The sequence below is a fragment of the Atta cephalotes genome, assembly GCF_000143395.1.
Source record: "Atta cephalotes unplaced genomic scaffold scaffold00032, whole genome shotgun sequence".
NCBI classification, from domain to species: domain Eukaryota; kingdom Metazoa; phylum Arthropoda; class Insecta; order Hymenoptera; family Formicidae; genus Atta; species Atta cephalotes.
Window position 1 is genome coordinate 2,441,222 of NW_012130096.1, and position 10,203 is coordinate 2,451,424.

General features: G+C 29.6%; 4 protein-coding genes across 4 annotated transcripts; 2 read left to right on the forward strand and 2 right to left on the reverse strand.

Annotated features, from left to right (window-relative positions):
• Window positions 1-505: 505 nt before the first annotated feature.
• LOC105621293 (small integral membrane protein 12) lies at window positions 506-748 on the reverse strand. Its single transcript, XM_012202759.1, has one exon. It carries the CDS (start codon window positions 746-748, stop codon window positions 506-508), a length of 243 nt encoding a protein of 80 aa, XP_012058149.1.
• A 1,737-nt stretch (window positions 749-2,485) lies between these two features.
• LOC105621185 (protein FAM32A-like) lies at window positions 2,486-3,519 on the forward strand. Its single transcript, XM_012202654.1, has 3 exons — window positions 2,486-2,646; window positions 2,810-2,942; window positions 3,038-3,519. Exons 1-3 carry the CDS (start codon window positions 2,558-2,560, stop codon window positions 3,158-3,160), a joined length of 345 nt encoding a protein of 114 aa, XP_012058044.1. The 5' UTR covers window positions 2,486-2,557; the 3' UTR covers window positions 3,161-3,519.
• Window positions 3,515-7,895, reverse strand: LOC105621184. Its single transcript, XM_012202653.1, has 9 exons — window positions 7,844-7,895; window positions 7,261-7,500; window positions 6,368-6,525; window positions 6,139-6,286; window positions 5,603-6,029; window positions 5,322-5,476; window positions 4,699-4,938; window positions 4,392-4,624; window positions 3,515-4,317 (listed from the first exon to the last, which is right to left on the reverse strand). Exons 1-9 carry the CDS (start codon window positions 7,893-7,895, stop codon window positions 4,141-4,143), a joined length of 1,830 nt encoding a protein of 609 aa, XP_012058043.1. The 3' UTR covers window positions 3,515-4,140.
• A 507-nt stretch (window positions 7,896-8,402) lies between these two features.
• On the forward strand, window positions 8,403-10,203 carry LOC105621186 (dephospho-CoA kinase domain-containing protein). The gene is made up of 3 exons (XM_012202655.1): window positions 8,403-8,514; window positions 9,074-9,365; window positions 9,900-10,203. The coding sequence occupies exons 1-3, from the start codon at window positions 8,403-8,405 to the stop codon at window positions 10,201-10,203; spliced, it is 708 nt and encodes a 235-aa protein (XP_012058045.1).

Genomic DNA, 10,203 nt, shown 5'->3' on the forward strand with positions numbered 1-10,203 from the left:
TATATATATATATTATTGTGTGTGTGTGTGTGTGTGTGTGTGTGTGTGTGTGTGTGTGTGTGTGTGTGTGTGTGTGTCAGTTTTTGAGCTTTATTTCTTTACTAGAATTTTGACTTTTCTTCATAATATTTACCGCAAAAATATGTATATAATAGTGTTTTTCATTAACAGAACTAGTGTGCACTCAGTGCATTATAAAGCCATTGTACATAAATCAACACAAAGATGTGTTTAATAAAAATATAGAAACGAATTAAACCGTGAAATCCTCAAACATTTATACAATGGCTTTAATGTGTACCGAATTCTACTAGTGAAAAACGCTATAATGTTCTATTAATGTCAAGAAAAAAAAGTGAGGACTCATTACATTTTGATAATTATATAAAAAAAGATAAACATCTATATTGTTAAACTTAATAAACTTTTATAACATTAGCTAACATTTTATTCAAACTTTTTGTTGTAATTATTTTCCATATCGAAATTATAATAAAATGCACACCTAACTAGACAACGACGGCGAAAGATTAACTTCTAAAGGATTGTGTTTCTTTTTGGTAGTTGAGGCATCTATATTTTCTAGTAGCCTTTCTTGTCGTTGCTGTGTGATAGGTTTTGTGGCTGGTGTATAACGATCAGATATCCATCCCTCCACATTATATCCAATAAATCCAATAATACCCACAATAGGAAGTGTAATGTATTTACCGAATCTGCCCATGGATCTCACTATCAAGGGCCACATTTTCTTAAGTGGGAACTGAAATGGAAGCAAAATTATTCCAACAAGTTTCCAAAAACTATAATCAACAAAATTTACAAAAATACACATTATATCAACAAATACACAACACATACAGAAATATATACAAATATTATATAATTATGATAATTATACAGAATAAATGCCGCAGCTTCAAAATCAATAAAATTAGACTTATTCGACATGTTTTTACATGAAACGAAAGAATCTGGCAGAAAAAAAGTATCGTTCTGCCCTGTGAACCAAGATATTAAGCGATGTGCTGATTTTACAATGAGTCGGTAGTTAATAGTCTTACATCTTAGCAGTGAAGTTGACTAATAGCCAACTTGTACAACGACGTTGATTGATCAATTTCATCTATTGACACTAAGGGGTTCCGCACAATAAAAGGAACAGAAAATAGAGAATAGAGAATAAGAATTTCAACTTATAAGAAACTGTATTCCACAATACATGATTTCTGATAGATTGAAATTCTTATTCTCCATTCTCTATTCCCTGTTCCTTTTATTGTGTAGAGCTCCTAAGACTTCTGACTACATACTTATTATAAAAATAGCATAAAAGTTGACGACTATTGAAGTTAGGAAATTTGTCAGAGGCAAAATGAAGTCTGTAATGATATGTCTATAATTGAATTGTTCTACACGAGTTTCGACTTTCCATGCGAAGCGACTCTCACCCTTCCTTCCCCCTGTAAAGAGGCACATTTCTATAATTGTACTGTTGTTGTTAGAAAATTTATCATGTAGATAGTAGGGAGTATAGACTAGTGCTTATTGATTCCAGGCGGCGTAGCTACCCCAAACAAAATAAAAATATCCTACTTGCTCGAGAGCTAGAATAGTAAAAAGACCGCTCTAAAAAGACTTCTCATCCCCCACTGTCTTCATGGGTTAGAAATATTCCAAGCGGACACTGTCTACACTGTCTACAACTTCTAGGCAGTTAGATCTCAAGCGGGTAGAACTTATTTTTTTCTTGTTCGAGGCGGCGTAGAACAGTACAATTATAGACTTCAATTTATCTCTGTGACAAATTTTCTAACCTCAATAGTTGTCAACTTTAACGTTTAATATTTCGGTTTCACGAGGCAGAGCGATACTTTTTTCTGCCAGATTCTTTCGTTTCATAAAAACGTCGAATAAGCCTAATTTTAAAGATTTTTAAGCTGCAATATCTATTTTGTTTTTTATTTTGTTTATTAATTACCGTAATTATATATGAACACCATAAAAAAAAATCTTATAACATATAAAATTCGTAAATTAGATATTTAACAGAAGAAGGAAAGTGCAATTATTAAATTCAAATGCAAGAACAATTCTAAACTCTTTAAATTTCAACCGCGAATATACTTACACAATTATTTTGTGCAGGTTAGGATAAACATTTTTTTGAACAAGCTAGCCAACTTGTAAGGTTCATGGAATTTGTTCTCAAACTCCCTAAAATCTGATCAATGTGATTGACCATTTCAGAATTGCCACCTTCAAAATTAAAAACTAATTTTCTGCAAATTATGCTTTATTTGTGTAAAACATACTTTAAATTAATAATTAAGTTATATTTTGAATAAAAAAAATTAATTTTACATATTTTAGTATTATATACATAACAAATATATACTACATCACAGATGCCAGATGCCAGATTCTGTTTTGCAGTTGGCAATTTTGAAATTTAATTATTCTTCTCATGGATCCTTTTCACCAATTCCAGTGGACATTTGTGAATTATGTACGTACTTTGTTGTTAATTGATATATACGATTAATAACAATTAACAATGCCAGCAACGAACAATGAAGACGATCCGTACGCACACGTTGCGAAAGGTATCCTAAAATTGAAAAACGAACAAACAATGAGCAAAAAGTAAGTACTTCATTCATTTAATGTTTTTGGTCGAATGAGGTTAAGTTCGTCATGGATTGTTCACTTTTGATTTGTGTCGCGTGATTTTTTTAAATAAATAAACGCTATTCTTTTCCTTCTATTGTAATAAATTAATCAAACAAATTATGTGTATCGTTTTTAGGAAAAAGGATAAGAATGGAAAAAAGAAGAAGCTGGTGGAAGTATCAAAAATCATTGAGGAGGAAAAACCTCAAACGATAGAAGTGAAACGGACGAAAGCGGAGCTGGCTTTTCAAAAAATGCAAGAGAAAATGGTAAGCATATGTAGTCTATTTAAACACATCTATATAATGACATCAAATAAAAAAAGCTTGACACTAATAAAATTCATTTTTTCAATAAATTGCAGCAAACTGAAAGGATTAAGCAGAAAGCCTCTAAGACACATAAACAACGAGTGGAAGAATTTAATCGACACCTGGATAGCTTAACTGAACATTTCGACATACCTAAAGTGAGCTGGACGAAATAAACTGCAATGTTACTTAAAAAATTTATTTATATTGTAATGTATTGTATATATAATATAAACAATAGTCTTAGTTTCAGTTAAAAATATGAACACTGATATAATCATAACATTTTAATCTTTAAATATCTTCAAATAGTTTTCTTCTTTTTATATATTTTCTGTTTAAAAAAAATGAAAAAATTAACTTAAATGTGAATTATTTTAACAATAAATTATTAAGAAAAACTATGAAGAGAGAAATCTGGTATATATTTGTGTAACTTTGATGCAATTATAGTATTTAAAGATTAAATAAATTCTCTTCTTTGTAAACGTCATATGATAAAATTAAATAATAATATTATTAATATAAAATATTACAAGAAATTGTATTTATTTTATAAATCATACAAAATATCCTTAGAACCCTCTGTAACTTTTTAATGACTATAGAGATATCATTTTACAAAGGTCAAGAGTTACAAAATAGGGTCCTTGATAATATACATTTAATAAAAGTGCATTCTATTTCTAAACATAATTAAAATAATAAAAACATTTAAGATAAAAATAATATTAAAAAATATTTAGAATAATATTCTGGAATTAAATTGTCTCTATAAATGTTTCGATTTTTATACATAAAAATTTTATCGCATCCATTTTATTATATTTGTAAAAATATAATGTAAAGCAGAATGCAATCATTTTATGTAAAAAATCTTTGTAAATCTCGTGGACGGACTTTCGATATGTTAACATATCTTATATTACGTATTATCTACTTACATAAAATTAGATATGAATTAGATATGAATAAAATTTAAGGCACATGTAACCACATAATTACAATATGGATGGAATGCTGACGCGATGCAAATTGACAGTTGACAGAATGGTTTACGAGCGCATACATGTGATATTTCTGATATGAAATATCTTCTATCGCGGTATCTAAAGAATCAATAAATGATTTCGTTCTTTCCTGTGTAAAGAATTATTTACATGTTAAAGCATAGTACTACTATTAATAGTGTGACAAGCAAAAACGAAAAGCAGCTGTTTATATTGCCGCTACTACCAAAATGGAAGATCTTTATCGTGTCCTCCGTTCCCTCCCAGGGATTGCTTCCGTCATCAAAGTACATTGGACATCGATCGCGTTCTCGCTCGTATTCCTGTTAAAAAATCGTACATGAGTGAATCTAGTTTCACTTAGAATTTACATATTCGGAATAGCATTTATTCTCACTTGTAACTCCAGCGCGACTGATGCGCCTTCTGTAAAATTTTGACTTGTTACATCTTGTTTGAGATCGCAAAATGGACCGATGGCTTGAGACATAAGCACTCTATTCAAATCAGCCCTTTGATATACCCAACAGCGATATTTGCTGTAAGGATCCAATTCGCTGAATGTAATTAAATACGATTTTAAGTTTTCTTTCCAAAATCCAATACATATCATTGTATAATCAGGATCGCCTGTAAAAATAATAATATTGACAGTATAGCTACATACAAGATAGGTGGACATATAAAATATCAATAAAACTTACTGTAAATATCAACCGGTTTTCCTAAGTGATCCACAGACAAGCAGTATGTTTCGTCAATGGCGATCTCCTTTTGATCGTTATCGCAAACCGAAAAGTCGGATATATTCTGTTTGCAATAAATATTTGGTCGCGGAGATTTAGTGACGCCACCTATAATTCTAGTCTCAAATAGAACATCTCCTTTTTGATGGAACATAAATTTACCGGCTATCGGACAGCGTACCGGAACGGCATTTTTTGCTAATAAAATTAAGAAATTAAAATTAATATAATTGATTACTCTACCGGAAATACACTCGTATTCATAGATCGAGATACATAGTCCGTTTTCATTTCAAAATCACTTTAAATAATGATTTAAGAACTAATACGGCTCTGTGATTGACAACTTAAGACTGCAGTTAAAACTATACTTAAGATTTTAAATATAATATAAGAACTGACTAAGAATACCGATTATAATATAAATATAAATTCTTATTTCAAAATCCTCCTAAATAATGTCTTAAAATGGTAATATGGCTTTGTAATTGATTTATGACAGTTTAAAACTATATTTAAGATCTTGCAATTAAGAACAAACTATGAATATCGGTTAAATGTTCAACTTTATATGATTATACCTAAAAACAGATCGTACTTCCACGCTTCCTTGTTAGGAAATTGCACCCAAGAACACACCGTATGGAAATCATCTTTTATCACAGCGACTCCACGTCTGTATCGGATAATATTGTGATGTCGCCGCACGAAATCGAAACAAACGTAGTCTTTTTGGCTGTAAATGTATCTCAATTAACATTTAAATATGTATCTTTATAATATATGTACAAGAATTTTAATAACTCGCTGAATTTTACGTCAATCAAAAAGATTTTTTTTACAAACAATCTGGTAAACATACCATCCATCAACGGTCAATCTCGCCATCATTACTCTTGAATCTCTTTGTTCACGACAAACGTAAACCGTTCGTCGAAAACGCGCCACATCGGGATACCAAGTTTCGATAATGTGAGTTTCATTAATAAAAATATCTGCGTCGATATTAGCAGTGTTTATCCAATCTCCAGACATATCCTCAGGTAATCGACAACCGGGTTCAACTACTTCAGCCTTAACTGGCGTGATCCGCAAACGTTCAGGACTTTTTTCGACGGTATTAAGAGTATTACATTCAGCGGTTATTGAAACACCGATGTATAAATCGTCATCACGATTCTTTAAGAAGCATCTATACTTTTCATCCTTCCGTGACTCCTTGGTATTTGCTACAGCGAAGAAATGATTCTTATCGACGAACCAATCGCCCAAGCAACTGTATTCTACCACTGAAAAAAAAACGACATTTGTATACTGTAATATCAAAATGTATACTTTACAAAGACATACTTTACAAGTTTAGAAGCATTTATCAAAAGGAAAAAAGAGTCTACTTACACCCATCGTTGGTATTTTCCATTCCAGGACAGTGTTTGTAAGTGATATTAAATTTTTGATTGGTTATAAGAAACTGGGATCCCGCTGTCTGACAAGATCTGATTTGTGCGTCTGGATGATTGCATTCTCCCGTAAATCTAAAGCGATTCTGAAATAATATATAGATAAGCATTTTTGTTATACATACAATAAAGACATAAATAACTCTATAACGATTTTCTTATCTTACTTGATAAGCAAATTGCCAAACTCCTTCCAGAGAAGATCTGCAATTCACAGGCACGTAATTCTCAGAGAATAATGTTATCAAATATTGATTCGCGTTTAAACCTGTACAGACATTACCCACAGTGGGTTCTACTCCAAAAGGCAAATTCACACAAGTCACTGCAACAAGATATTACGATTGATAACATACTCGTGGATTATGTATTTATATATTGCTATATAATTTTTTGAATTGGAATAACAATATAATAATGATATAAACAAGGTTAATGCAATAGGTGCTAAAGACTGTGATAAGTAGATGAATTATGCAATAAAAGAAAATAAATGTACAAGATAATGTAGATATGCTAGTCGAAAATAATAGTTAGTTAATTTATAAAATATTAATTTATATTAATTTATAAAATATGGATGGATGTGTATGTGATAATTAATTATTTGTGAACCAAGTCCCTTCTAGGCAATGAGCTAATAAATTATTAGTGAGTGCAAAAAGTATGTACAAGGGAAATTTTTATAAAAGAAGCCTTACTGTGGAAAATAAACTTTAATTAGCAATTTTATATAATAAGTATGCTATTTTCATATAAACAAAAAAATGTGATATATTTCTGAAGTTAAATTTCTCAATTATACGAATACTTTTTGTACATCAAATAACACAATTTTTTATTTTCGCTCATTTTTAAGATAATTTAATACATATCTCTTTTTAGATAAAATAATTTGAACAAATATAATACAGTCTATTTTATTCTTCGTTAATAAATTGCTAATTAATGTTTATTTATTAAAAATAAAGTCTTTTTAAAAGATATCTTCCTTTCATGAATACTTTTTGCACTCGCTATCTGTAATTTTTTTGAATTAACAGATTCATTTGTTATTTGCCTTCCAACTTTTCCAAGACATTTAATGTCCTGACAAGCAGTTTTACACAATGATAACAGCTTTTATGCAAATCTCGAAATACGAATGTGTAATTAACATGATATTCTTCCAACATGTTTACACATATGCCTCGTCCAGTCATACTGTTAGCATTTATTTCTGTTACAGTACTCTTGGATTCCCATGAAAACCAAGATCCCCTGATAATCAGCGGAATTTGACAGCCTCTCTGACCTGCAACTGTCAGATATTTTATTAGCATTAATATATGCAATTATACTGTTTTATCTGTATAATCTATTTATTAATAAATATATGTACATGTAAATTTTACTACATAAAATAATTACTCAAATTTTTAATGAATTCAGCAAAACATATATAAAACATATATAAAATCTCTCAAATTTACTTCACTTTGACTTAAAATATAAAAGTATAACTTAGGAATAAATAAAATGTAAATATAACACGACGAGATATTAAGTATTTAAATTTAATCAAATGGAAATATCATAAGTTAGCTTCAGTTTATGCACATACAGTACTTGACTTCACTTCGTAGAAATTTGTAAAAACTTACCATACCATACAAGGCACGTTACGAGAGAGAATATACATAACCAGCATTTCATCGTGCTATATCATTTGAAGGGACAAAAATAAAGTAAAAAATTCGATTGTTGTGGTTGTATGTTGTGATGATTGATAAATTTGAGGCAAACCTAAAACACACGCCCAGTACTATTAAGCACAGTTTTAAAGCTACTTCAAGTTCTGACGTTACTTCAAGCGCGTTCTCATCGACAACCGTGCTACACTTTTCTGTACTTTGTTGTGATAGAGAGTTAAAAAAATATAATAAAAGAAAAGCGGCTTATATTCCAGAGTGGGAGATGGGAAAAACCTTCGTATTAAATTCTTTTTTCTTCCGATATTTTTCTCTTTCACAAGATAGATTTAAATAATTTCAAACTGGTCTTTATATTCAATAATCTATAAATGTTTCAGTAATACAAGAGTAGAGGAGTAGTGCGGGTAACTTAATTAACTTAATTCGATGTGAATAATGCTGACATCACTAACAGAGTTGTTAAGCTGATTCATTCATATTTATCGTGTAAAAATTACATTTTTTTGAAATGTATTTAGTTGGATTGACTGGTGGCATTGCCACTGGAAAAAGCACAGTTGCTGCTGTTTTTCGGGAGCATGGCATCCCTGTTATAGATGCCGATGTAATTGCTCGGAAAGGTTAGGATGTATTGTACTTTACCCTGTCCGCCGACATATATATATATATATATATATATATATATTTATATTAGGTGTGAGAAAAAATTTGTGGCGTTTTTCCCGTTAGATGGCATTTAAAAAACGACCACGAACTTTTTCCCGTAACTTTTACCTTAATATATATGTATATATATATATATATATGTTCTCAAATTTGAATGACATACACATATATACATATTTTATATTGTTTTATAATTTTATAATATATATTATAAAATGTATATATATATATATTTAAAAAATGTTTTATATATATATATATATAACATTTTTTTCTAAATGTTATTACATACCTATATATTTTTCTTTATCAACATGAAATTTATTTAACATTGTAAATTGTAATTGCATAATAGAAGCAAATATCAAGTTTAACTGTACAGTAATTTGTATAATTGAAATATTAATAAGCTGTAAGATAAAATTTGTCAAGAATTTGAAGTATTTACTGATAAATCAATTGCAACATCAAATATTCGTTATGCAATGTCAAAAAATGGTATTTATGTTCCAGTTGTTGAGCCAGGAAAACCAGCATGGCATAAAATACAAGAGGAATTTGGTCCAGATGTGTTTTTGGATACCAAACATTTGGATAGAACGAAACTTGGAGATTTAATATTTAACGATGTGGAAAAGAGAAAAAAACTCAATGCTATAACGCATCCTGATATATACAAAGAAATATACTGGCAGACTATTAAATACTTTTTACAAGGTCATCCGTTTATAGTTATGGATTTACCGTTGCTTTTTGAGACAGGACACATGTTGAACTACTTGTACAAAATTATAGTTGTAACATGGTATGTATGGATTTTAATTGGTACAATCACCAATGAGGTATTCTTAAAGAATGTGATAAAAATTTATATAACACTCTGATTTAATTATTTGAAATTAATAAAGAAAGGAAATTTGTAAAGTGAAAAAAAATCTGATCAAGGACACAGAGTACATAATGCATAAGAAAATGAATTAATCAAATTCTTAATTTCTTTCCTTTTCATCAAATAAATAATTCTCATTGATTTTTTTATATGTGTATACAAAAGTCTGTACAAAGGTCTTTAACATCTTTTCTTTCGATATCAATTGTTTTTTTTCAAAGTTATAAATCGTCTAAATATTTTTAATTTTTTATTTCAACCAATTTCAAATACAACCAATTTGCTCCAGTTTCATTTTTAAAGAATTGTTCACAATTGATGGCCTTTAAAAGTATTATCAGTGTTTTAGCTAAAATAATATCTTGTATTCTAAGTTGAGAAAATATAAAAAAAAATTTTGTGATTTTTTAAGTATTTATAAATTGATCCTCTATGATTTATGACTTTCAGTGAAGAAGATCTTCAACTACAACGATTAATGGAACGCACTGGATTTACAGAAGCTAAAGCAAAATTAAGAATAGCTGCGCAAATGTCTTTGGAAAAAAAAGCAGAGATGGCAAATTTTGTAATTGAGAATTCGGGCAGTGCAAGAGATACGAAGGAACAGACCGTGAAAGTAATTAATGTATTACGATCCTCCAAGCATCATTGGAAATTGCGTCTTTTAGTTGGGTTTTGTTGTACTGTACTATTAGCTGGTGCATATTGGTTAAAGAACAGAAGTTCGAAATCTCTATCTACCGCAACATGA

Coding starts and splice junctions, on each gene's coding strand:
- LOC105621293 (XM_012202759.1), bottom strand. CDS start 748: ATGTGGCCCTTGATAGTGAGATCCATGGGCAGATTCGGTAAATACATT.
- LOC105621185 (XM_012202654.1), top strand. CDS start 2,558: ATGCCAGCAACGAACAATGAAGACGATCCGTACGCACACGTTGCGAAA. Junction 2,647..2,809: donor GAACAAACAATGAGCAAAAA/GTAAGTACTTCA, acceptor TATCGTTTTTAG/GAAAAAGGATAAGAATGGAA. Junction 2,943..3,037: donor AAAAAATGCAAGAGAAAATG/GTAAGCATATGT, acceptor AATAAATTGCAG/CAAACTGAAAGGATTAAGCA.
- LOC105621184 (XM_012202653.1), bottom strand. CDS start 7,895: ATGAAATGCTGGTTATGTATATTCTCTCTCGTAACGTGCCTTGTATGG. Junction 7,501..7,843: donor AACGTGCCTTGTATGGTATG/GTAAGTTTTTAC, acceptor AATATCTGACAG/TTGCAGGTCAGAGAGGCTGT. Junction 6,526..7,260: donor TGTCTTGGAAAAGTTGGAAG/GCAAATAACAAA, acceptor ATCTTGTTGCAG/TGACTTGTGTGAATTTGCCT.
- LOC105621186 (XM_012202655.1), top strand. CDS start 8,403: ATGTATTTAGTTGGATTGACTGGTGGCATTGCCACTGGAAAAAGCACA. Junction 8,515..9,073: donor CGATGTAATTGCTCGGAAAG/GTTAGGATGTAT, acceptor TTTATGTTCCAG/TTGTTGAGCCAGGAAAACCA. Junction 9,366..9,899: donor AAAATTATAGTTGTAACATG/GTATGTATGGAT, acceptor TATGACTTTCAG/TGAAGAAGATCTTCAACTAC.